At 36.6% G+C, this 25,027-nt stretch overlaps 1 protein-coding gene and 1 long non-coding RNA gene across 13 annotated transcripts; one reads left to right on the plus strand and one right to left on the minus strand.

The window, feature by feature from the left end:
• Nucleotides 1–1,736: 1,736 nt before the first annotated feature.
• LOC145229739 (angiopoietin-related protein 1-like) lies at nt 1,737–14,089 on the plus strand. The gene is made up of 6 exons (XM_080095066.1): nt 1,737–2,144; nt 6,841–6,944; nt 7,011–7,107; nt 7,170–7,266; nt 12,899–13,099; nt 13,563–14,089. The coding sequence occupies exons 1-6, from the start codon at nt 1,766–1,768 to the stop codon at nt 13,744–13,746; spliced, it is 1,062 nt and encodes a 353-aa protein (XP_079951192.1). The 5' UTR covers nt 1,737–1,765; the 3' UTR covers nt 13,747–14,089.
• On the minus strand, nt 12,709–23,202 carry LOC145228692 (uncharacterized). 12 transcript variants are annotated; one of them, XR_013860178.1, is made up of 15 exons: nt 23,043–23,202; nt 21,563–21,648; nt 20,672–20,884; nt 20,216–20,438; nt 19,043–19,280; nt 18,553–18,725; nt 18,078–18,226; nt 17,282–17,416; nt 16,649–16,770; nt 16,462–16,517; nt 15,651–15,737; nt 15,272–15,337; nt 14,319–14,408; nt 14,175–14,259; nt 12,709–13,691 (listed from the first exon to the last, which is right to left on the minus strand). It is a non-coding gene; the product is annotated as an uncharacterized LOC145228692 (long non-coding RNA). The 12 variants fall into 12 exon arrangements; XR_013860177.1 differs by having other exon boundaries at nt 20,216–20,405; nt 20,647–20,884; XR_013860180.1 differs by having other exon boundaries at nt 19,043–19,139; nt 20,256–20,438; nt 20,647–20,884.
• Between the last annotated feature and the right edge of the window lie 1,825 nt (nt 23,203–25,027).

The following is a 25,027-nucleotide window of genomic DNA, read 5'->3' on the forward strand; positions in this document are numbered from 1 at the left end:
GTTTAAAAGTGGAATGGTCCACAATATTATACCTGAAACGAGTTGGGAACCACTGCTTTAACGTGTCGTTTATCATGTTACAAGTTAAAGCAATGCATTTTAAACGTAGCCACAACCGCTCCAAAAAATCTATCAGCAAATGAAAGGGAAATTCGCAATCATCTACCGCTTGCATTTAACACCTTGTTAACACAAAACGAAAGGTATTTATTGAACGTGCCGTGGCTGGTTTTTGGCATTGTGTACAAACATTATGTAATCCCTTGGATCAAACTTCTCCGTATAGAGAACTAATCATTCGTCGGCACACGCAGCATATATTGATTTTCCATCCGCAATCCCTTTAGACCAGGGGTGTGCAACCCGCGGCCCTCGGGCCACAATCCTGCCCGCCAAGCCGTTTAGTGTGGCCCTCCACAACACTCTGATTCAGAGCAAGTAAAAATGCACATTTAGAAAAAAGTCCGCGCTTGTTTTCGGAATTTTCTAAGTTGCTATGCGTAACAAGAATAATCTAAACCAGCGCATGGAACCGAAATTGGTTATATGGCCCACTGACGAAAAAGGTTGCACACCTCTGCTTTAGACCAAGGCGCTAAAAAATCAGATTCTTAACCAGTAGTACAAAGCACCCATGCACGACGTGCAGTGTGAAATTATACGCTATTTAGGCATATTTGTGAAGAATGCGTAACAAGTTACTTTGTTAGGCCTATATGTCTTCTGATTTGAATTGAGTGATTGGTGGTGTGCTGTAAATATGGTTGAACTTACAAGACTGTTTTAATGTATGCATTTAACACATAACTTATAAATACACTGAGTTTAATTTCTATTATTACAATTTTGTTTACTTCCGTCGGCCATTGTAGACGGGAGTACAACAAAATTTCAAGAAAGCTTAAAAGGGTACGAGCGCTAAAACGTTTAAGAAACACTGCTTTACACCAATGCGCTGAACAATCAGACCAGCCATTCATGGAGTGATGAAATTTGTCGGCGATAGGAGTAATGATCCATTGAAACAAAAAGGGATTAATGGTTTTGTAACTCAACACTTTGCGTCAGGACTTTTCTGTGGCAGTCAGGTCTATCCCAATCGACAATCACGAAAGCCAGACCTTGCTCTATTGCAGGATACACTTTTGTTGGCTTATATAGGCGTTATAGCAACGTTAAGTGTAAATGCTTCACATATGTACATATATATGCTCTCTTATATGGTTACATTGTTGAAAGTGGGGACATATTAACGGCAGGTTTGAACTAAGTTAAAATGTAAAGTATTATATGTATTATATAAACTAAGTAAAGTAGGTTGGCAATGTAAAAGGCATCTGGTAGTTGGCAGTTTTTAACTTTCGAGCCAACAGCAAATATGTTTTCAATCACTGAATTTAAACAAATTCCTTTAATTTGTGCCAAGTCTGATACTAAACTTTTAGAAACAAATCGACGTTTTGAAGTTACAAATCGGGTTCAACCATAAATGGCGTCATGTTTATTTTTAAACCTTATTACTGTTCATGCCAACGGGTTGGAATTAAAGAAATACAATTATTTCGGAGCCAAACGCCTACCCAACCAAACGAGTTTATCTTAAAGCTTTATGTCAAAACTTGCCCAGTTGCAAACTTTGCTTTGTAAAACATTTTTTCGAAGCCACAGAGTGAAATATTCAGTTGTTTTGAATGTTTAACACAAACAAATACATTCTGAACTTGTTTTTATTATTTCTTGGCAGGAGACAAAATACTTTACAAACATGTTGTTACAACTTACAGCACTTTTGCTGTATTTTACGTCACTGGTCAGTGGACAGCAGCAATGCAGTTACGTCACCGTTGCAACATGTGGTGATGACGTCACTGTCACACCTGGGAACCTGTTGAGTGGGAGGGGTGAAAAGGGGGACACTGGGTTACCTGGCAAGATGGGTCCTAGGGGATTTACCGGAAACAACGGGGCTATCGGACCAATAGGACCCAAAGGAGACACTGGAATGCCAGGCGGAGTGGGCCGAAGGGGAGAGACAGGTCGGCAAGGTCCGGTTGGTCCTAAAGGCCATAAGGGCGAAAAGGGAGAGGCTTTAAATTTGGAAGACTTCAACAGGGATTTGAACGAAATAAGAGAAAGACTTCGAGGTACGTTTGTTTTTCTGCAAACTGGAAGTAATTGAAAACGCATGAAACAAAATTTCAGTTTGTGGCTTTGTTTTAGCAAAATAACAAATAAAACCACCCACTAACCACGCAGACAGTTGGCGATTAAAACTAGAAGGGTGGCTTAGCACATATTGCCCTTGCACATACACTATGATCTATTTTAAAACAAAAATATATTTCCTATGCTTATTTTGTATTGGGTCCCATATTAGCCATCGTCTTTTATAACCTTGGTTGTTTCTGCAGGCAAAAACCTATGGGTCCCCACACATGCAAAGTTGTAGTTAATGCAATTCAATAGATAACAATGAGTAAGTTTGGTATTGTGAAGACAAACACAGTGATTGGTACTGTGCATATCTAAATATGCTATATGGAGTAAAAACTATTTAAATTAAAAAACTCATTTTAGGGGGCTAGTAGGATAACTAATGGAGGTTCAACACACACAAACTTAAAAGCAGGAAACCACAACGACTCAATCAATAGTACTGCAAAATTTCAGTCCAATCTGCCAACGTTTAAAATTTCAACCACTAGAGGTGTTTTAAGCAACAACCGTTAATGTTTCTGACGTCAAAGGGCTGTTTACAACCCCCGAACTGCAATGGCGCAATAACGATAATTGGCATACTTTACAAGCTATTCAAATTTTAATCAATTCTGGCATTGTTTACAAACTCACCCCTTTTAGGGGGCTAGCGGGGTAAATACTACGATTATCCGGACAAACAAAGTGGGATGCACATCTACATAACTATATCTACCATCTGTATAAGTTTCAGCCACATCCATCAAGCATTTAATAGAAAAACGAGTCGGACAAACTTCGGGGGAAAACACCTATTTTAGGGGGCTAGCGAGATAAATACTGGGGTTATCAACAAAAACAAAGTGGAATGCACATCTACATAACTACATCTACCATCTGTATCAGTTTCAGCCACATCCATCAAGCATTTGATGGCAAAACGAGTCAGACAAACTTTAGGGGAAAAATACCTATTTTAGGGGGCTAGCGAGATAAATACTGGTGTTATCAACAAAAACAAAGTGGGATGCACATCTACATAACTACATCTACCATCTGTATCAGTTTCAGCCACATCCATTAAGCATTTGATGGCAAAACGAGTCGGACAAGCTTCGGGAAAAAAATACCCATTTTAGGGGACTAGCGGGGTAAATACTGGGGTTATCAACAAAAACAAAGTGGGATGCACATCTACATAACTACATCTACCATCTGGGTAAATTTCATCCAAATCCTTTAAGGATTTGATGGAAAAACGAGTCGGACAAACTTTGGGCAGAAGAAAAAAAAAAGAAAAAAAAAGAAAAAAAAGAAAAAAAAGAAAAAAAAACATTTTGAGTAAAACCAATATGTGTCCCCTTCAGGGAAGGGGGACACATAATAACTTTAACATGTTTTTATTAAAAGCTTGTGAACAAAACTTGCAGTTCCACGCACAACAAACTTTTAAAAGGTTCAACTTTCATTTCAATGTCCATGATATCCTTCATATTTAAAACCTTTCTGCTCAACGCTTGCTGGTGAATCAAGCAATGGTAACTAAGGATACCTGGAAACAACTTTGTTTACAAAGTGCAACAAACCCACTGGTCCGTTAAATCATAGCAGGGGCTCCATCAGTTGTAATGGAGACTAGCTTAAAGAGGGACATTTTTTTCTCGCTTACAAACTTCATGAACACGTTGAAAATATCAATTCCTCTTGTGTGCCCCTTTAATGATAAAATGGTGAGTAGCTCGTCCTTCGTGCTCATGTCTTCAAACGCCATTCTGGCAAAAACACACAGTTGTGCCTGATCCACCATATCAGTCGATTCGTCAAACTGGAACGAAAAGCACTAACAGACATTTATGTCTGCCACCAGTTGTCTCTCTAAATCCCTGGCCAGCAAGGGCGTCCGCAGGTTTTCGGTTAGGGGGGGTCAAGGTGGGTTCACTCTGCCCTTTCGTCCAGGTGCAATTTTTTTTTTAAAATTTGACCATTACACCATTCAGACAATTTATCATTTTTATCAGTGTTTACATTTCTACGCATTTTTATCAAAATTGGCCAGAGCACAAATTATCAGAGTTATATAATCGTTTTATTGCATACTATTATCGTGCTCAAGTGAACCTTGCGTAAGGTGTAATACATTGGGGTAATGATGCACTTTGTTTTGTCATAATTCATAACTGTGTGGTTTCCGCGGCGACCGACTGCTAGTAGCTAGTAGCTCCAAGAAGAGATAGTAAAGGAAGGTAAGAACAGAGAAAAAGAAGCATTTCTATTACGCGATGGTATTTGGGAGTCTATAATCTTTGAAACCATACACAGAAAAAGTTATGAGTTGTGATTATGTCAACAGCAAATTTGAAAATTAGCAATTGTTCAAATAGCTTAGTTTCAATCTGCCAAGGACTGGTAGAAGTGTGGCAAGCTGTAAATGCAGATGTCAGTGGTACTCAAACTTCTAAGTTTTATGAACATCTCACGACACAAACCTCAAACAACAAAAAATGTATTTTTTTCCTGGTACGAGTATATATTCGTCCTTGAACGATAACTCTCACATCTCCAAGTTCAGTTTCGCGTAATTAACTTGTCCTATTATTACCCGCCCTATGACGTTACAAACATAAATTACTTTCATAATTAACATGTGCGTAACATTAAAATTGGAAGGTTATTGTCCGTATGTGGTAATGATTGGTTTATTTTACTGTATAACGTGGTCGAGTGAGGCTGTATTTGGCTATGGTAATACTGTGGCTGGCTATATCCATTAAAACTCTCAGAAACTTATGATGCAATACTTCAGTTACTGAGACGAAGCCACATAAAATGATTATGATGCAATAATTCAGTCATGATGGAGAATTAAAAATATTTAAAAAATGAAATGAAAAAAGTTCGTTTGGGCAGAATTAAATGACAATAACGCGACCCGTCTTTGACCCTGCACGAACCATGTTTGGGACGCGACCCATACTTTGAGAACCACCGCTATGTGCGGTGATTTGAGATTTGCAGTGAGCCTAAATAGATTTGAGCATTCTGCACTAATCCCCAAAGTTGCCTATTGGTAACGGAAATAGTTTTTTTTTGGCAAAAGTTTTAAATTACCCCCTTTCCCAACCTTTTGATATATTTGCGCCACGAAGTGTATCCAAACTTGTTGTTTGAATTTTGCTGGCAAGTCTCGGTGGCCGGTGCTGAGAGAAGTTTCAGCACGCGTAAATTAATCAAAACATTTCACAGATCCACTATGATGCATGAAAGGCTTATACATCATTAGCAATGATTTCCGTTGAAAGTTCTTGTGTACGAGAGTTAGATCTTAAGAGCATTGTAGATGTGTTTGCTATTAGGCGCCGTTGTTGAATTTCCCACAATGCACCGGGTAACTTGCGACGCAAGTTAACTATCTTGCGGCAACTTAACGTCGCAAGTTGGCTAACTTGCAACAAAACTTCGCTTACTTGCGGCAACGTAATTTATTCGACAACGGCGCCCCGTACTTTGCTGCCGAGAAAGCTCTGATTTTTTATATTTCAGACGTAAACATACTAGTGATGGATATCAGGAACTTTTTTAAGAAACGTACCTTTCAGAAAATTGCCTATTTTTGCATGTTCTCACTTTTTCATTTTTCACCCAACAATTTTACAGGGGGTGGTCAGCTGACCCCATTTGCCCCTATGTGCGGACGCCCTTGCTGGCCAGTCATTCATATCGCCTTGTAATAGCACTTCGAGATACGACTTCTTTAATAGCCTGTACAATCTTTGTTTTATTTTTGTATTCGTCAAAAAGGCTATCAGCGGCTTCAAGAAAGGCTTCCTTTATAATTTCTCAATTTCATAATTTCTCTTCGTCTTTAAATGGCTTATGGCTTTTTGTGTTTGGCAAGGACGTGGCAGATGCGTTACGAAGCAATGGTTGCGGCCTCACACATGTTGCTTGGTTTAGTAAAGATGGACTGACGTGCCAGAAGTTCTGCTTTTAATTCTTGCAGTTTTAATGTGCGTGACGGCGTTTTCGCAGGAAAATCTTTCTCATAGCTTCCATGTACTGTTTCAAAATGGCGCCAAAGCCACTGTGGCATTGCAAATCAAACAAACCACTTTTGAAAAAGAATTGAAAAAAGTAATCTTCCTCCCACTCGTTTGCCCTCAGCCATGTCAAAACAAAACTAATGCTCTGACTATTGTACAGTGTTTTGCCTTTTTATCAAACCTAAAAACCTGCATAACTATACAATCATGTCATGTACCTTTCGTTGCAAGGTTTAACAGTTAAGCATAAAACAACAACCTATATATTGGACTTAAAATATCGAGCTAACAGGACTAAAAACTATTTGAAGTGAATAACAAAGCAAACTATCGTTTATTCTCCAAACTTAACAATCCATTTCGATAATAATGTTTGTGACGTTGACAAAAGGCATGCTTACTTTTTTGTCTGGTAAGCAACGACACTGAACATTACAATGGAGAAGAATTACAGCAGAAACTCAGTTAAGCAAGAAAAAAACGTATATTTTCAAAAAACTCTTGCGATCGACTTTAAATCATTTAAATCATGATCGACAGGTTGAGCACTCCTGACTTAAAGTGTCTTCATGAACAACTGATACGGAAGATTTCTGTTTTTCAGACATTGATAATCGATTGCTGCCTGTCAGCTGCTTAACGTCGTCATTGAACGGTTACCAGATATTATCAAATAACAAAACAGGGGTCTGTGACCACAAATGGACGGTAAATCGAACAATATGTAGAATAACAACGTGGAATTGCAACACTCGTGTTTTTCCTACATGACAGGTTTTTCAACGACGATTTGACGGAAGTGTGGATTTTAACCGAACCTGGCAGGAATATAAAGATGGATTCGGAAACATGGAAGGAGAATTCTGGCTCGGTGAACAGATAATTTTGTTTAAAAGCGTAAATTGATTTTGACCAAAACTTTAAACAACCCAGGTTTGGATCAAATACACGAAATGACAAGTGGACAGAACTGCAAACTGAAAGTAAAGATGACAGGGTTTGATGCCACAACGGCTTACGCACAGTACAGGTATGATTTCTATTAATAAAATAGTATGCCTATATTGTGGCGCGGGTTCGAACCCCGTGAAAAAAACGAACATCTAATTTATCTGTATTGAAAAAAAAATGTTTATGTTGAAAAATATCTCATCAAACTACATTTACTGCCGAGTGTCAGTGGAGATATCTGTGCTACATTATCCGGTTTCGCCGCTCCTCCTGAGAGTGGGAAAACGCTGCTACTCCTAATCGTGTAAAAGTGCCACACCTCCACTTGGTGAAAAAGAGAATCTTGCCTTATCAAAAAATACACATTGGTTTAGAACAGTGGTTCCCAACCTTTTTTTGATGCGACCCCAACACTTCCCATAATTTTATTTTGTGGTTTATCGCGACCCATGGACATGTTTTTTTTTTACTAATTTGGTTGTATTTTTGTCTCTAAATCAGGAAAGCTTTTAGAAAATTACTGCGCCAGTTTTGAAAATTTAAAAATCAAACAGATATCATTCGTTTTTTCGACGAAACATTTCCTTTTAGCCCGAAATTTAAGGCTTGCTCAAAGCATTATCAGCCAATATGACGTCACAAACCGAAATTTACCATTATTACGCCAAGTTTTCTTGAAATTATTTTGGGACAGCAATTCAAAGCAGTTTGTTAGATCATAAACAAAATAATATTACGATTATGTGCAAACAATCGCCTTCTTTTGTTGAACAATAGGGCATTACTCGGTAGAGGAGAATTCTATGCATTCAACATCAAATTACAATACATTTACCAAATTAAATGATGCAAATACTTCGCAGTCTGGGAAGCGCTATTCGGCCTATAGGAAGTGTGAAAGCGATACAAGTTCAAGGGAAAGCTCGTTACCGTTGTATTTAAAAAGTATAACCTGTCACCATGCATGGCCTCAATAAAGTGTCCCCTGTGACAAATTAAATGCGTAACCTTGCCCTCGAGAAGCACAAACAATCGCCAGTAAACACAATGTATTCAAATATATATTTTATCTGCTTTTAAGATAAAGTTAGCTGAGTTTCACAGTTCTTGTAAGCTTATATATTCATCCAATCAGTAATGTTGAAAATTTGAAATCGGCCCCGCTGAAGAACCCTGACTTAAAATCGGGGAAAAAATCGCTACGAAACGAAGTCAAAGAGTAAATCCTTTTATTGCCACAAAAAAGGCGACCCAACAGAATTTTCAGTCTACCCAACTTAGGGTCATAGGTTGGTTCAGAACAGGGCTACTCACATGGCGGACCGCGGAAAAATTAACAAAACGGCCATTAATGTTTGCGCATAATTTCATTTGTGACATAATAAACTCAATTTTAAATCATTGCCAAAGTAATCTTACAAAACTAGATAAAATGTGTTTGTATGTAGTTGTGCCAATATACTTTCGCAAAGAGTAAATTAACGTTTAGTGTCTGATAAAAGCTGACATACAATCGGCTTGAACAAATGTGTTTATGTTGGACCGGGATTAGTTACAACCAAAATTGGCTAAGACATGCTGCATTTCATTACTGACAGATGTGTCCGAACCTCGTTGATTTTTACCTTTTGTATCTGGACCTCCAACAAAACTAGCTGAGTAGCCCTGGTTTAGAAAGTGCTAAAATGTATTGGCAAAAAGTTAGATACGTCCCAGTATAAAGTTACTGGGTCGGTTCACTCAAAAACTTTTTGCCTTGTGTCGCGCTGGTAAATAGAAAATGACAATGAAATATAATGGCTAATAACAACAAACTGTTTTCATTGGAAAAACCTTTCAACGCTGAAAATCCACAGTTTTATTCAACTTTGCAATATGTTTTAACACTTAACCGTTTTAGTTTAACCCAGGGGTGCACAACCTGCGGCCGTGATCATGTATATTAAAGTACATGTACTGGCGCCGTGACGTAACTAAAACTATTTTCCCAAATATTTTGCCTTTTAAACTGCTTTAAACAGATTTTGCGACACTGTAAAAAAACATTTTTAGCCTACTAACCAAGTGCGCCAGGTTTTTATCCGCTTATTGTGTGCAAACAATGCGAAAAACAGGCACCGCAACTTCACAATACAGATTATGACGTCATAAACAGTTAGCTCTGTTTCGCTAAACTTATGCACCAAGTTAGAAATGATTAAATTGAGTTTTTCTGGTGGCTTTGAATGGTATATATATATATATATATGAAAGAAACCTAATTCTTTACACCAGTGATTGTAAAACAAAAACAAGTAGGCAAATGGCGGCTGTTGATGAAATAAGGACCTGCGCTGCGGCCGTCATAGAGAAAAGGTTGTGCACCCCTGGTTTAACCTCACAAATTAATTCGCTTTCCCGCAATCAGCAATCAAACGCGGCGGTCTTATTTCATGGCAGTGTATTTATTTTTACTCGCAAACAAGTTAAACTTTGAATGAACCACTGCAACTTGTCATAGCTACTAAGTTAGCTAGATGATATTCAACACCGCCCAAAGCAAAACTAATCAAATATCTTTCGCACAACTTTTGCCTGCAGCACCACAAGATTTTTTTCCTTTCGTGAGAACTGTGTCAAAACATGGATGGATTTTGTTAATTCGTTAGCGACAAAGTATTTCTTTTCACTTTCGAAATTTTTGTTTTTCGAAATTTCGCAAACAAGTCTTTGTATAAGACGTGTTAAGCAATACCGTCACATAAAGGTACAAAAAAGTAGAGGGAAATTCAATTTTTTTAGCATGCGATGTTAATGATAAATTTTTCAGTTACTGAGAAATTTAACCCCTATTTGACCCTTAACCTTTGCAGGTTGAGTCTTTGATTTTTTTGGTGTCCTTTTATTTATTTAAAACATTTCTGTTATTTGTCTGCACTAATAATTACACTGCCGAGGATTGTCTGTTTGTTACAATAAACCAGTGGTCGGCAACCGCCGGTCCGCGAGGAGTTAGTTTCCGGGCCGTATAATTTTTTTTGGTTAAATGCTTTAAAACATTTTGCCCATGTATCCCGGGGATGATAAACTAATTTATGCATTTTTATAGCTATATATTTGTAGTTTTAAAAGACTGGTCCACAAATAAAATTTTAGTTTTAAAAACGGTCCGCAGTGCAAAAAAGGTTGCCGACCCCTGCAATAAACCACTGTATTTTAATAAGAATAATTATTCACAAGAAAAATTGCATTAGAGTTTTTCCACCCTCAGGAGAAACTGCGAAACCGGACAAACACAGAGCACCTCGAACAAAATGTTTTTCAACTATTATTTTGTTTTTACAACTCTAAATCGTTTTCTATTTTGTAAGAAATAAAACAATCAGGCTTTGTAAAAGTATTCAATGAACCTACTGGCTTGAAATCTGCCCTACGAGATGCGGGTGCAGTCGGTGCTCCACACCAAGAGCCATAACAGTCTAATGGGGCCATAAATATAAAAACTAAACTGAACAGTTACGTGTAAACTTGTATTGTTTCTGTAAAGACGCAAAGTATTGGTGTAGTTCTCCAGTATAGCATTTTGATTCTCTCTTTTAATACAAATACGGGCCAATCCAGTTCTGACTAGTGTGCGAGTAGGGCCCATATAATGTGTTGTTCCAGGACATGTTATTGCTCTCCAGGGCCCTGTCTAACATTTTGAAACAAACAATGAGCATCAAATCTACTCTGTTAAATTTATTTTTAGCGCATTACAAGTTTTACAATCCACAACTTAAGATACATATTTATAACATGTGAAAATTTATATTGGTTTAAACCAGGGAGTCAAACCACTTGTTATACGGGTTCAGGTTCGGTTCGGGTTCACTTTTTTTGGAGTTCGGTTTGCGGTTTGTAAACCGGTTTAAATTCCGTTTTCATTAACTTAGTTCCACCTATAATTCGTCATTTTTGAAACGCCCTGTAGCGCCTATCTTGCGTATTATTTAGTACAGGGGTGGGCAAACTTTTAAGTACAAGGGCCGCATTCAAAAGTTCTCAATTTTATGGGGCCGCATAGTATATTAACCCAAAATATAAATATAGCATGTTTCCAGCTAAATACAAATACGTTTGTTGCAACTTCATTGGTCGTACAGATATTGGTTGAAACGCATTAATTGCAATTGTTATAAAATGAACAGGCATTTATTGCAACGTAGGCTACACGAAGTATTTTTTTAAGTTTCTTGCGCCAACAGTAAACAATAAAAGTTCCTTCTGTATCCATCTTTAGGTGTTGTGCGGGTAACGTCCGTTTGCGAAGTACTGCCACGGTCTAAACTTGATCCAAAGTGACCAAAGTTTTGGCGTCAACAGTGCAAAGTAGGCTGGATTTGAAAACGTAAATCGCTTTTGCTTTTCTTCTCCGCTGTAACAAAATATCCAAAACTAAATCATCGTTAAAATTGCTGTTTCCGCAAATCGTCTATTCCAGTGCTTCCCAACCGTTGGGCCGCGGCCCACTGGTGGTCCGCGACGAACTTTCTGGTGGGCCGCGAAGGTTTTCAAACTATTACCATACCAATATATCAGTTAAAAAAGTTGCACAGTATGTGCGAACGTACTTTCAATTTTAACATTTTTCTCAATAATATAATATTACTCACTATCAAAGCCGGGTAAGATTTCACGTTAAACAAACCTTTATTACACAAACAAACTGCAATTGTCGCGCCACAACAGTACTTGTACTAGTTGTAAAATCTTGATGCTAGAACTGTCTTTGTTAGCTTTATTTGGTCTTTGACTAGCTACAAAATTGATAAAGCAAGGAAAATAAAGAAAAACAAAAAATCCCAGAAAGTAGTAGTGATCTCACCATATCGAATCAGCAAGCTCAGGCTTTACATTAACGGAACTATTGCTTGTGTGGTTATTATTTTTCTGTCTCAATTTTAGTTATTTTTCCATTGTGGTTTTGTCGCAATATTAAATGGTGGTCCGCCCCCAAACATTTTTTTTTGAAGTGGGCCGCAAACTGGAAAAGGTTGGGACGCACTGGTCTATTCAGTTTACGCACATTTGTTCTTGAAACAGAACGAAGAAATGGTGTGAAGTGACTATTTGCAAAATACTTTGGCAGAACCTATAGGCATGTAAAAAGTCTAATGGCACGGGTACAGACACTAAACATGGTATAGATATGGGCAAGTCCCACTCTGGTATTTTTGAAAACTCTACGCCTGTGCTCATAATACCATTTAGCGTTTGCTTTCTCTTTTAAATTTACAAACATTTGACGGGCCGCATGAACTTTGCCCACCCCTCCATTAACGTGTCGTTTATCATATTTCAAATTTAAGCAATGTATTTTAAACAAAGCTACAAACGATCTAAATATTCTATCAGCAAACAAAAAGGTAATTCGCCATCATCTACCGCTTGCATTAAACACCTGGTTAACACAAAACGAAAGGTAGGACGTGCCGTGGCAGGTTTTAGGCTGCATAGTTTCCCTTGGATCAAACTTTTCCGCATAAGAAACGAATCCATCTTCGACATAAAGCTTCAGTACATTGTTTGAAATCAATAAAAATTCTGGTGGCGATTACAAAAAATAATACAGGCTGCGTTTTTACCGGTTCGGTTCAGGTTTATTGAATTTAACCGCTCAAACCGGTTCGCGGGTTCGGGTTCAGTTCCGGATCGACTCCCAGCGTTAAACTAAAAACAAAAACATAAAGGAAAGCGAAAAGTGTGTCCTGGGCGACCCAAAATAAACAGAAAAACACCAACAATGTGTTTTGTTTTCGCAGTTCGTTTGCAATCGACGACGAATCAGACAATTATCGTTTACATGTTTCTGGCTTCAGTGGAACGGTTGGTGACAGTTTGGCATATAGCAACGGATGGCAATTCACCACCAAAGATCGGGATAATGATCGGTAAATACAGTTTATGTTCATAAGTATAAAAAATATTTCCGCATTGTCAAACGAACAAGATTTTTTTGTTACATTGCAAATTTCTTTTATGACGTCACATTGCAAGACAAAAACAATTGTGCAAAATTAATTACACAGAAAACATATAAACTACAGGAAAAATACAATGATCAAAATGCAAATTAATTTTTGTTTAATTTAAAAAAAAACTGAGTAAACGACTCACTCGTATGTTTAATAATCTTTTTAAAAACCGTTTATTAAAAAAATCCAAAAAATCCAAAAATAAATTCATTTGGGTAGTAAGTGTGTGACGTCATAAAACCATCAAAACAGCCTGTGTGACGTCACAACTGATAAGTAATGGCGCTATTGGTTGAAACACACGATCAAATATTCCACTATGTGTTTGTGTAGTTTGTATCGAGGTTAAGTTTTATTGGAATATTACATTGTGACACAGGTGGAGTGGCAACTGTGCACTTCGTTACGGCGCTGACGGTGGATGGTGGTATAGTAATTGTTCCAATTCTAAACTCAACGGTGAATGGGGAAGATCAGAAGGTCACAACCGCAGCATGATCTGGTATCACTGGAAAGGTTGGGAAGCGATTAAAGAATCAACGATGATGTTTAAATGCGAATAAAATCAACATTTCTCTTCCAAAGATAAAAACACGGACTTTTATTAATTTTCCCGTATCGGTGTAAATTATGTAAATACAATTACCCTGTTGAATTAAGTGTAAATGTTGCTGATCTTAAAATTCGCTTAATTCTACTTTTTAACCGTTAGTGATTAGGATGTAACAACAAAACAACGAAGTTTTTTTCTCCAAAAGTTATTTAACTGAATTTCGTGCAAATTAATTTGAATGTTAAAAAAATGTGCAGATAAACCGTGGTATTATTAGTAACAATTAAAATACGTGTAAAAATATTTGCATTAAAAACCTTGATTTGATTTTGTGAATACAATACACGGCTTAATCAGCAAGTGTTAAATTGTGTTACGAGCTTTCCATTTTAGATAGCAAAGACAGAATAAGCAGAAGTTAACAAAATTTCAACTTACTGCACACAAATGACGTAGCGCTGGCAAAGTTAGAAATCGCCATGGAAAATATAGTTAGATGTCGAGTCACCTTCAATCGGTTGCCCTAGTAACAGAGAAAAGTTGAGTCACGTTGTTGCCATGGTTACGAAAGTTGAAACCTACTTTGTCACTCTTTTGTCATGGAAACAAATGCAAAGCACGATTTGCTTCTCACACCGTTGCCATGGTAACTTCCTTTTTTCCTCGGTTGTCCTAGCAACAAACGGTGTAACGTTATTTCTAACTCGGTCGTCATGGCAACGGAAGTGGCGCGTGTGCTGTGGTTGACTTCCGTACCAAAGTAGCACATGTCTTTTATCTCTCGGGTTGAGGAACGAACAACAAATCGTGCCAGGAAAGATCGGAAAACACCGGATTGCTCCGGATATCTTCGGAAAATGAGAATAAGTTTGTGAGGTGACAAACGTATTTCCCACGTTATGGTTGGACAATGTTGGAATCAAAACATTGGTTAAAATGTAAGAAATTGGCACAAAAATTCAGGTATATTGTGATGTAAAAGACCGAAATTGTTTTGTTTGATAAACCATCTCATGTTTCCCTATTGCAGCGGTTCTCAAAGCGGGCCCACGGCCGCCAAAGGGGGTCACGAGTTGTTTGCAGGGAAGGCACGCGTGTGGGGTCATAAGAAAAAGCAAAAAAAAATACGCCATTTTTCTTGAGACGTAGCCTCTTTTTGAAAAGGCTTTTCCAACGTAAATCACAGAATTGCGTTTGTGTTGCAAATATTTTCTCCACTTAACTTGCTTGAAGCTGAATAAATTACTAAACTATTATAAACTTCAGCGATTTTGTTACTAACGCTGATTTGCCGTTACTTGTTATGATGCTAAACACAAACAACTCCCACATATGTGATCATTGTATACCGGTTGCTTGTTTCAAGAAATTAATACTTATATGCTAATAGATTGTAAACATAACTTTATCTAAACTCAGACTTATCATTATACGATGTTCAGAGGATTTTGTGTCGAGTACCGATCATCAAAAACCGCGGTGCTCGGTAACTATCCCTGATAAATAATGCCAAGTTGTACTTTATTTTAAAATACCTTTTGAGCCTGCTCGATCGCTGGAATCTTTAGTTAGCAAATGTCGAATCAATTTCACTGCATCGCCTAAAAAACAAAATGACTGGTAAAATAATTTAAAAAAAAATTATTAAAACAACGAACCAAGACTTTCAACCAATCGTAAGCTGGTGACGTCAGAATCATGACGTGTTCTTTAAACTTTAGCCAAGAATAAATCAAGTGCATTTGCGGTTGCAGGACGAAAGCGAGTTTGCATTTCGTTTATATGCCGCGAATCAGCCGCGCCAACAGAAAGTTAAATCACGTTGGCTACCTCGAACTGGCGAAGCCAATTTGGGGAAACGTCACTCCGCAAAACTGTGCAATTTGTCAAAGCAATGAACGTCTTCAAACTTACAGAGTCTGTCTGTTTATCTGCTGGGGTCGCTTGTTGTGCAGCAGGACTTCCAGGCGGCGAACCAACCACTTCCTCCATCTTGGAAATCTACACAAATAAACTAACTTAAAAAAAACACATTAACCAAATTAACTCCAAAAATATCTGGTGTTTAGCTACAGTGATTATAATCAGAATTATCAAACTATATGTGGAAAGAGAATTTTTAAATTGTGTCACTAAATACACATTTTTGCTGAGTCATCTGATGACCAAATGCAGTTGTGCATGACAAAGTCCAATTTTAATTAATTTTCTACCAAAATCAGCCCCAACTGAACGAAACAAAACTTTACATGGAAAGTGCTACTTTATAGTAACTTAAGATGCATGGGGCTACGTCTCTTTCAAGTGCAGAAAAAAATAGTGGCTTATGGTAAATTGGAGACAAAAGTGTTAAGTGAATAAAAAGCAAAAAGCACATAAACTTCCTACATGATATGTTTTCAAAGAAGAATGTTTTATACACCAACTACTGCTTCAATGTATTGCTGATCATTGAATAAGTTGTTGTCCAGAATATTAAGACTGAAGCATGTAGCAACCACATGAAATATATATCTACCATATACAGGATAAGAATCAATATTTTATCACAGGTTTGCAACAATATGCTTAAGACCTGACATGAATGTGTTTGTGTGTTGCAATTACATTAACTAACACAGATCACGATATCTTTATCTCAGTTTTGATGGAAGCTGTCATTTCTCAAAACATTTTACTCTTACTTGTCTTTATTACCTATCACACACAAATGAGAAAATCCTACCTCAAAGAAAAACAAAAAAACAGTCCATGGATATTTTGTTTCTTCTAAATTTTCTTCTGAAGAAATAAGTAATTATCCATTAATGTTTTTCTCCATGAATGCTAGTTTGAAATCCATAATCCTAATGCAATAAAACAGTATATATGTACATACCAATAACAAACCCATAAACCAATAACAAACCCACAATATAGCAAGTGAGAAAATATGTTAAAAATTGCTCATCTAAAACAGAATCAGTCGAGTCCATCCTTCTCCTTTAGTTTCTCAACACATCCCTCCAATGCTAGTTTCAGTTTCCGTCAAAGTCTAAACATAATTAAAGATAAATTTTATTGTGTGTTTTAAAACAATGCTTTACTATAAGTTAGAGTTTCACAAAGTGGCAATACAGCAGCTTGTCCCTGTCAAGATGAAAGTTTATGCAGTCAGAGCATCTTTTAAAATTAACATACTGGCAACTGTGATATAAATATAATAGACCATGTATAGATGCAATTCCTTTTGTTGCTTTTGGCTGCTTCTCAGGGACTTAAAAATATACATACTACAAGTTTAGAAGATATTGGAGCCTAGCTGCTAGACTGTTTGTATGCATGTTGTTTAAAAACAATCCATAGTCTTAACATGTTACCAATGTAAATGGTGATGTGACAAACTGTCAGAAGCAAGTGGTTATGTTAAAACTTTGGAAAAATTAGACACCAATCTGTACTTTTATGCACCAGTGAATGGGATATTGGGAGACAATTCTATTTCTTTAACTTGTAATTTACATACAAAACCATTGGCACACTGGTGGACGTTGTTAAATAGGGACCTGTGATGTGGGAGCCTGCCTTGTATGCTGCACTCTTACAGGGTTTATAGAGTCTGTCTGTTTATCTACTGGGGTCGCTTGTTGTGCAGCAGGACTTCCAGGCAGCGAACCAATCACTTCCTCTATCTTGGGAACCTTTAAGAATGTAAACAAACTTGAATAAACTCCACAATATTTAGTGTAAATCTAATTATCAAAGTATACGCAGCAAGATATTTTAAGTTGTGTCACTAAATACTCATTTTTGCTGAGTCATCTTATGTTTTATAGCTTGGTGACGAAATGCAGTTGTGCATGACAATGCTGGAATTAATTCGAACATTTATTCAAAAAATGCCTCTTGCTTACTTGATAGTAATTTTTAGTCTAGAAAATTACTTTAAGTCTAGAAAAATTAATGGCTTATGTTAAACTAGAGGCAAAAGCATTAAGTGAATAAAAAACAAAAAGCACATAAACTTCCAACACCATATGTTTTTAAAGAGAGATGTTTTATATACCAACTACTGCTTCAATGTATTGCTGATCATTGAATAAAATGTTGTCGAGCATACTGAAGCATGTAGCAACCACATGAATTTATATATCTACCATATACAGGATAAGAATCAATTTTTTATTAGAGATTGGAACAACATGCTTCAAGGCCTGACATAAATTTGTTTGTGTGTTGCAAATACATTTACTAACACAGATCAGTATATTTTACCTCAGTTTTGATGGAAGCTGTCATTTCTCAAAACATTTTACTCTTACTTGCCTTATTACCTATCACACACAAATGAGAAAATCCTACCTCAGCAAAAACCAGTCCATGGATGTTTTGTTTCTTCTGAATTTGTCAATTGGGTTGTAACATTGACTTTGTGGTTTGATATTAATCTCTTCATGATCTACTTCACTCTTTTCCAGCAAAGCAACAAAGGATCGAAGTAGATGGAAAACCTAAGCATTGCAACAATTATAGCAAAAATACCTTTTTATCAATCTTTTACATTACTCAAGTGAATATAAACAGGTTTAAATGACATGGCCCTTCATTTTACTGATTATCTCTATTAAAAGTGTTTCACAAGATACTTGTTTTTGCTGAGTCAACTTATGTTTTATAGCTAAAATACAACAACAAATGTGTGGGCTTCAAAAGTAGAGTTCCAGGCTTAGAAAGTGAATATTGAACCCTATTCTAAACATACCTCATGTTTGCAAACTAAATGGTACAAATGCTTCATTAGAGTTTTTAGAGCTTAAATATGTAAAAAAATGCTCACCTAAACAACAGAATCAGTCGAGTCCATCCTGATGACTTTTCTCCCATAAATTCTGTATGTGTTTGATAACCAAGCTGACCATCAGAATAACAAAACAGTTGTAACAAACATTCACATCTCTCCATCAGTTTCTCAACACATCCCTACACTGGTAGTTTCGGTTTCAATCAAATCTAAAATTAAACATAATTAAACTATACTGTGTGTTATAAAACACCAAAATAAATTCCAATACAGTGTTTTTAACTTTGTTGAGCTTGCAGACCGATAACATTTTTAACCAAGATTTACAGGACTGTGATTAAACAGATCTCTTGGTTGTTTTTGTTTTTACTGTTTTAAGTCTGAATTTTATCTGTCATGTGAAATTGGAAATATTCTGTCTGAAACTTTTCAAAAAACCTGCTGCACCAGCAGATGAAAAACATAATCTCATGAAGCTTAATGACTGTTATGTTTCACAACCCACAAATAATTAGTCCATATTAACCTGTTTTTGCAGTCCGTCCACTGATTTGTTTATTGTTGTTATTTTGGTAACATCCACAGATTCTCAGCTGCCTCCATAAAAAGCTTTTTCTGTGGCACTGGAAAGAACATGGTGATGAAGAAACTCATATTTCATATTGACAAGTGATATAACATTCAGATGAAGGTAATCCAAATGAGTCAGGGATGCCAAAAGTTGGCAATGATCCAAGAACTGACCAAATAAGGAAGTTTTTCACCTGTTTAATGATAAAACTTGTTGATAAATTTTACAAGAAAAAGAAGACATTATCAGAGAAGCAAAGATTACATAATGTTTATACAAAAAGTGAATAAAATCATAAACTTAATATGACAGATATTGATATGGAAGTTACAATTGTTTGTTACAAGCCTGCTAGAAAGCCAGGATGAATTTTTAACCTTTCAATTTAATGCTGAACCATAAGGTAAAGTTTGCAAAATGTGGCAGTACAGCAGCTTGTCCTAATAGACAAACATTTACGCAGTCAGAGCATCTTTAAAATGTACATACTGCTGACTTTGATATAATAAACCATGTATTAATACAAATGCCTTTGTGGCTTTTGCTTCTCTAGTAACAAATTTTAGGAGCTCAAAAATATAAATATTTTAAGCTTAGGAGTAATATGAGTCTAGCTGCTAGACAAGTTTACTCGCATTTGGCGACATAATATGTGTTTTTTACCATTTAATGGGGTTCTACATATTGGCCAAATATTCGGAATTAGTCCGTACCGTTAGGACATGGTATGGAAAAAGTAACAAACGTTGGCACGCCAGTATATTTTGAAACCAAATTGGCACGGTGGTGTATTCGAGTTGGACCCCCCTGCAATAAACCATGTATTGATACACTTGCCTTTGTGGCTTTTGGCTTCGTAAGTAACGGATTTCAGAGGCTCAAAAACATACATATTACATGCTTAGAAGATATTAGAAGTCTAGCTGCTATACTCTTTGTATGCATGTTGTTTAAAAACAATCCACAGTCTTAACATGTAACAATGTAAATAGTGATGTGACAAACTGTTAGAAGCAAGTGGTTAAGCTAAATTATACATGCAATTAGACTCGAATCTGTACTTTTATGATCCAGTCAATGGGGTTTTGGGACATAACTTCTATTTCCTTAAAACTGTAATTTACATACAAACACAATGGCACACTGGTGGCCGTTGTTGAATATGGACCTTGATGAGGGAGCCTGCCTTGTATGCTGCACTTTGTCACAGCAATTAGAGTCTTACAGGGTTTACAGAGTCTGTCTGTTTATCTGCTGGAGTTGTTTGTTGTGCAGCAGGACTTTCAGGTGGCGAACCAACCACTTTCATCTTGGAAATCTACACCAATGGTAGTTTCAGTTTCGCTCAATTCTAAAATTAAACATAATTGAAGATAAATTTACTATGTGTTTTACAACACCAGAATAGATTCTCATACTGTTTTAAGTCTAAATTTCGATGTTTCAAGAAAAAACCTTAAATTACAAAAAAACGGATACACCTGGAGTTAAGGAACACCATCATGAAACTTCATGACCGTTATGTTCTACATCCCCCAAAATAATTATTCCATATTAACCTTGTTTTGCAGCTCATCCACTGACTTGTTTATTGTTGTTATTTTGGTAACATCCACAGATTCTCATCTTCCTCTATAAAAAGCATCTCTTGTGGCACCAGAGCAAACATGGTGATGAAGAAACTTAAATTTTGTATTGACAAGTTATATAACATTCAGGTGAAGGTAATCCAAATGGGTCAGAGATGCCAAAAGTTGGCAGTGATCCAAGAACTGACCAAACAAGGAAGTTTATTACCTGTTTAACAATAAAACTTGTTAATATTTTACAAGGCAAAGAAGACAATATCAGATAAGCAACAGTACAATATTTTTCTACAAAAAGTAAATAAAATCCTAAATTCAATTTGACACTATGACAGATATTAATATATGAATTACAGTTGTTCTTTACAAGCTTGCTAGAAAGCCACGATGAATTTTGAATCCCTTTAATTCAATGCTTTACTATAAGCTAGAGTTTAACAAAATGTGGCAATACAGCAGCTTGTCCCTTATGGATAAAAGTTTATGCAACCAGAGCATCTTTTAAAATGTACATACCGACTACTGTGACACAATAAACCATGTATTGATACAATTGCCTTTGCGACTTTTGCTTCTTTAGTAACAAATTTTAGGGGCTCAAAAATATACATATTACATGCTTAGAAGATATTGGAACCGAGCGGCTAGACTGTTTGTATGCATGTTGTTTAAAAGCAATCCACAGTCTTAACATGTAACAATGTAAATAGTGATGTGAAAAACTGCTAGAAGTGGATGCAATTACACAACAATCTGTACTTTTATGCACAGTGAATGGGATATTATGGAATAAATATCATTTCCTTAAAACTGTAATTTACACAAAAACCACTGGTGGCCCTTGTTGAAATAGGGACCTGTGATGTGCATCCCTGCTCTATCTACATACCTGCACATGTAGGAGAAACATTGCGTTGTTGCAATTCCATGGATATACTGCATGAATTGCATTGATGAAACATTTTGTCGAGGAACCTGCGTCATATAAAAAGATGTATATGTGAATGAGTGACAGAGATTTACAAATGTTTGTATGATAAGGTGTGGAATATAACACTAAATTCTCCCTCTGCCCTCGTAGACCAACATTATATATATATTACAGCTGTCGCCAAATATATGCCACATATTTCATTGTGATACAAAATAACCAAAAACCTTGCAACTCTATACCAACAAGAAAATAGCCCTATCAAATGGGTGAATATCTAATGGGTAAGCCTCTCCCATTATTTGAGTATGCCTTATACCTGAGAATAGGACTACGTTTTGTCACAGCTAACAATGTATTGACAAACCAATACATAGTAAAAATGCTTTTGTGATATATATATATATATATATATCTAAAAACATTTCAAAGTTGGCACCTATGACTGTAGGCCTTTATATGTTTTGCATTTTTTCAAACATTAAATCTTAACGGAACCAATAAAAATGCAGTCCTTATTTTTGTGATGGCCACAATAGGATTTGAAAACATACTGATAACTACATGAGATAGCAGCTATATATGGCGTGCCCAAAAGGACAAATTTGTCACATTTGACTTTGGTTTGATGCAAATACAGTTTGATGCATTGAACCTGGAGCAACTAGCACTCAGTGAGAAATTTCAATAACAAACTCATTTCAGATTTTGAGCACAATGAATTTCTCACTTTAGCCCTGTTATGTCACAATTGACAATTTGATAAACCAATATGAAGGTTACAAAAGCTCACAGTAAAATAAAGTATATGTGTGTTTACAGGTTAACAATACTGTCATTACCAAGCTAGGAAACCATCAGCAGTTTTAACACTGAGGCCCACTGTCCCTTACCTAGAGCTTAAAATCATTCTAGCATCCAATTTAAGTATCAGACTGTGTTACTCATTACGTAGAATGCAAAGTAAAGTAATGTATATTGCTGCATGCCCTTTATTTGAAGTGACAAATGCAATTTTTCATTGGAAATGGCAACATCAATCCAAGTTTTGCGAAAGTAAATATTCAGCCTAATGAACTGCAAGTCGTATGTAATGAACCAAATAACGTCAACAGGCCCATTATCATTAAAAAATATTTAAATGTATAAGAACCAACATACACATACAAGTTATGGGATTTGTGCAGCAACATACCACCTGTCTACTTCAAAGTTCGTGACATAACCCTGGGACAAAATATCAAAAAAACTAGATGCCAATGACCAACAAAATAACAAACCAAATATTTTAACTGAAGTGAACTAGGCAATCTCTTGCCACCAGCTGTACTGATGAGACCTTATGGTCAAAACTTAATGTTTTAACACAGGTTAAGTAGAAAAATATGAACATACCTTTTCTAAAAACAGTTAAAAACTAACATGGTAAGTTGTTTACCTCAAAACAGTGTCAGAAAGTTGAGATGGCTTCACATAAGTATTAAATCCATATGTGCAGAGCAGAGACATTTGGCTTAATCCACGATTTATCCAACATAGTAGAGTTCTTGCAATATAGATTAGGATCAGTAAAAACTAACCTATTTTTTGTTCAATGGGTAGCTGTGGAAAAGAAAATAAGTAACAATTATTTAATACACAAAAAAAGGTGAATAAATAATTTTGTTTCACATCATTTTTCGCTACAAATACCGTAACAACAATAACACAGTAACAAATACAGCACAACCTGTTTTCTGAAATACAGTTTACTGAACCAGTCGCAACCGATGCGGATTAATTCGTCTTCAAGTTTATTGTTGGCAAATAATGGTAAGAGATTTTTCACGGGTAATCCCCAAATTCTGCCGCGCAAATGAAATAAACTTGCACAGATAATTGTCTATCTGTGATATCATAATAGGGCAAATAAATAATGCTTTGTACTTTAAAAATTAGGCCCAAAATGGTGTACATTAAAAAGTAGTAGGCGGTTTATTTTCGTATAAAAATATTTTCTAATTTGAATTCGAACTCGACCGTCGACGATGCGCGCTTAAACCAAAAACGGTTTCGCAACGTTTTTTCACCATGAGGTTTTTGTTTTGCGTTGGATGCTCGATGTTACGCGTGGTAAGTTTTGTTCAATTTGTTTTTTTGTTTTACTTAAGTTTTCTTTAGGTAAAGTAAACAAAAGTAATAAACTGTTTGTAAAGAATAAAAACATTCAATACCTAATGTAAAAATGGTATTAAAAATCTTAAATGCATCTATTTATGTGTTTGTTTGCAGATTTTTGTATATCTGCGATGTATCCATCTTGCATTCATTCATCGTCAATCAACCAACATCTCTCAACTTCAAATATTTAATTGTATGTAAACATATGAGTCTGTCGTGGGTTAACTGGGTTTGCGGAACTGATAGGCCTAACTTAGGTTAACTGGCGCTAGGGTGAGTGACCTATTCTTTGCCGAGGTTGACTCGTGAAGGAAGTCTTCCTCGGTGGTCAAAGAAGGGTCCAAGTCTGTAGGAGTGCTACTATGTCAGAAAGTTGGCGCTAGGGCTACAGCTAGAGTAGCGCTCGTTAACTAAGGTTAGGTTAGGTAACATAGGTGGGGTACGTTTGGGATTGGCGCGCCACTTAAGGAATTTAGCTTAGATCGTTTTCTAGCTAGGTGTGGCGCGTTGCTAAATGGCTTTAGCTAAACTAAGGTGCGCATAGAAACACGACTTGGCATGGCATCCACCGCATGCGCTGGCCGCGGTGCAGGCGGGACCGAGTACCGGACACAGTTACTCTCAATGAAGGCTTTGGCTCGAAAGCCTGAGGGGGCCGACATAGCATTTCGCCAGAAAAGTCCCGTGAGCCACCCTGATAGGGCGCAAACTGTTGTTAAAATTTCCCAGCCCTGCGTTTGCGTAATTCATTTTGGTCCTTGGGGGGTCTCGCAGGGCAGAGAACAGTGATCTCATGTTGTTATACGCTGTAATCATCACTGGACTCTTTAACAAAAACTTCTGCGCCTATATTAACTGTAAAGATAGGGTTACTGTGGATTTGTTTTTGGGTTTTGACCAGCGTTTGTTGTTCTTGCTTGTATTTCTGATACACTTTTCTTTCCGTTGAAAGGAAATTTGTACTAGATATCAAGCAAGGATATAACTCACTTGTTCGTTTTAGTAAACTTATCTAGTAGCCAAAAAATGCGCTTAAAATAGTCCCCTCTTCCACTTGTGCTGGTCAAGCCTGTTTTTTGTGTGGATTTAGATTAACTTAATTACTAGTTCAGTTCCGTAACCTACTTGGCCAGGCCACCTAGTCATAATGGGGCAATGACTGCTTGGGTGGTTGTAAAACAGGACAGACTCACTTTTTACCTTTATAGGCTATTTAGCGACGTTCGTATGCAGGGCAGTTAGTTAAGGCAAGCTTGTATTGTG

This window comes from Phallusia mammillata, chromosome 5 (genome assembly GCF_965637545.1).
Source record: "Phallusia mammillata chromosome 5, kaPhaMamm4.hap1.1, whole genome shotgun sequence".
NCBI lineage: Eukaryota > Metazoa > Chordata > Ascidiacea > Phlebobranchia > Ascidiidae > Phallusia > Phallusia mammillata.